This window comes from Epinephelus fuscoguttatus, linkage group LG2 (genome assembly GCF_011397635.1).
Source record: "Epinephelus fuscoguttatus linkage group LG2, E.fuscoguttatus.final_Chr_v1".
In the NCBI taxonomy this organism is placed as follows: domain Eukaryota; kingdom Metazoa; phylum Chordata; class Actinopteri; order Perciformes; family Serranidae; genus Epinephelus; species Epinephelus fuscoguttatus.
Window position 1 is genome coordinate 48,372,899 of NC_064753.1, and position 1,933 is coordinate 48,374,831.

General features: G+C 52.4%; 1 protein-coding gene across 1 annotated transcript; it reads right to left on the reverse strand.

The window, feature by feature from the left end:
* On the reverse strand, window positions 1–1,608 carry kbtbd13a (kelch repeat and BTB domain containing 13a). Its single transcript, XM_049594059.1, has one exon. The coding sequence runs from the start codon at window positions 1,606–1,608 to the stop codon at window positions 109–111; it is 1,500 nt and encodes a 499-aa protein (XP_049450016.1). The 3' UTR covers window positions 1–108.
* Window positions 1,609–1,933: the final 325 nt, after the last annotated feature.

A 1,933-nucleotide genomic window follows, 5' to 3' on the forward strand; every position in this document is an offset into this window, starting at 1 on the left:
TTATTCTTCACCTCTGATCCTGATCCAGCATCATGAAAATAAGGTATGTGTAGTTACAAACCAGGACGAGCTCTCTCAGCAGCCCATCTGGTGATTTGTCAGCAGCTCTCACAGGTTATCAGAGCACTGCGGGGAGAATCTGGGACAGTCTCTGAGGTTTTGGTCCTGTGTTAGATCCTGAGAGTTTCCCATGAGGGAGACAGTGTCTTTAGGCAGCCTCATCAGAAATGTATATATAGACCCAATCCTGCCGAAACCTTTCATCTCACGCTTCACTCTCCATTTATAATCCTCTACAGTGTACTCTGTGGTCACATGCCGGCTCAGTGTGAACACAGAGTCTCCTCTGACCACGGCAGTGAACAGAGAGCCTTTACTGTTCCCGTACTGACCGGACATGGCCGTCCACTGGCCTGAGCTCAGGTTGTAGCAGTCCATCACACACAGTAAGAAGTCATCACAAGGTCCATTGCGCATCACATACAGGTTATCCTTATGGGCCACCATGTAGAGACCATAACTGTGCTCACGGATGAGCGTGGTGACCAGAAGCCATTGGTCCCGTTGAGGCACGTACTCGTGTATATCCGTGGCTCCTTTACCTTTCCAGAGACAGATAAAGATCCTGTTCATGGCTACAGCGGACACCACCGAGGCTGCAGGGCAAGGGAGGGGGGAGACAAACCCCCAGCTTCCACTCGACACCTTGTATCTCTCCACAGACGACAGCGCCTTCATGCTGTACTCACCTCCCAGGGCGTAGAGGCAGCCCTCGTGACCTATCAGAGTGAAGTTGTAGCGTGGCTGCTGGGAGCCACAGATGGTGGACCATGTGTTGGCTGCAGGGTTGTAACAGAAACCAGTCTCCGCTACCTTCTTGCTAACATCATGCACTCCTCCGATGATGTAAAGATTGTTCTCCAGGATGGCCACGCCTGCCATCGTGGTGCTGGCGCTCACAGGTAGATGTGTCAGGACCTTCCACTCTCTGCTGTCTTCGTCCAGGTAGCAGACAGTCCTCTGGAGGTCCTGCAGCAGCTCAGTGGACGGCGAGTGGCTGCACATCGCCATGTAGCTACTCGGGAGAAGAGACTCTATGTACTCTACCAGCTTGATGGGTAGGGCGTGAACATCGTCCCTCAGGTCAGCGTACATATCTCTGATGAATAAGGCTGAACTGTGGGAGAGCTCCCACACTCCGTAGGTGGCAGCTGTGTGGTACATGAGCAGGCAGTTTTCAGAGTTGATGATATGGATAAGGTGCTTGGTGAGGGCCGGCACCTGCAGAAAAGCTGCACACTGGATGGCTTCTACGATCTGGTCGCTGCTCAGCACAGGTCGCTCCCCACCAAGGACCCGCAGCATGACCAGAAACCCCAGAATGCCCACACACTGCAGGTGGATGTCTTCTTGTTGGCACTCTCTCATTCCTGACTGGAACAATGCTCTGAAGTACTCACAGTTCTCAGCCAGAACGATTTTATCTACAATGAAAGAGCTGCCGTCGATGTAGACCCTCAGGCTGTCCGCTGGCTCACAGTGTCCCGGCTGCTGGCTGAAGCGTGGACAGCTGCTGGACTCCATCACTTCCCCGCTGTGGATCTTCATTACATCCCAAATGAACTGCACACTCACAACAAGAAAACCTGATCACAACACTGCACATGGCTGTGTTTAACCACACACTGCCAGTGAGACGTCCCATCCAGGGCCGATGCTGACAGACAGAGTTTTTTCACAGCTCTGAGAACAGACTCTATACATAGCAGACAGACGTGTGACACAGTTCAAGTACATTATGATGACCTGCAGCCAGAGGAGAAAGAGGAGCCGGATAATGGCTGGGTGGCCGTGAATGTGTGGATGATACATACTGCTCTTTGTCTGTGGCTGACAGTTGTGGAACAGCTGAAGATTTACCCTTGAGCAGCAG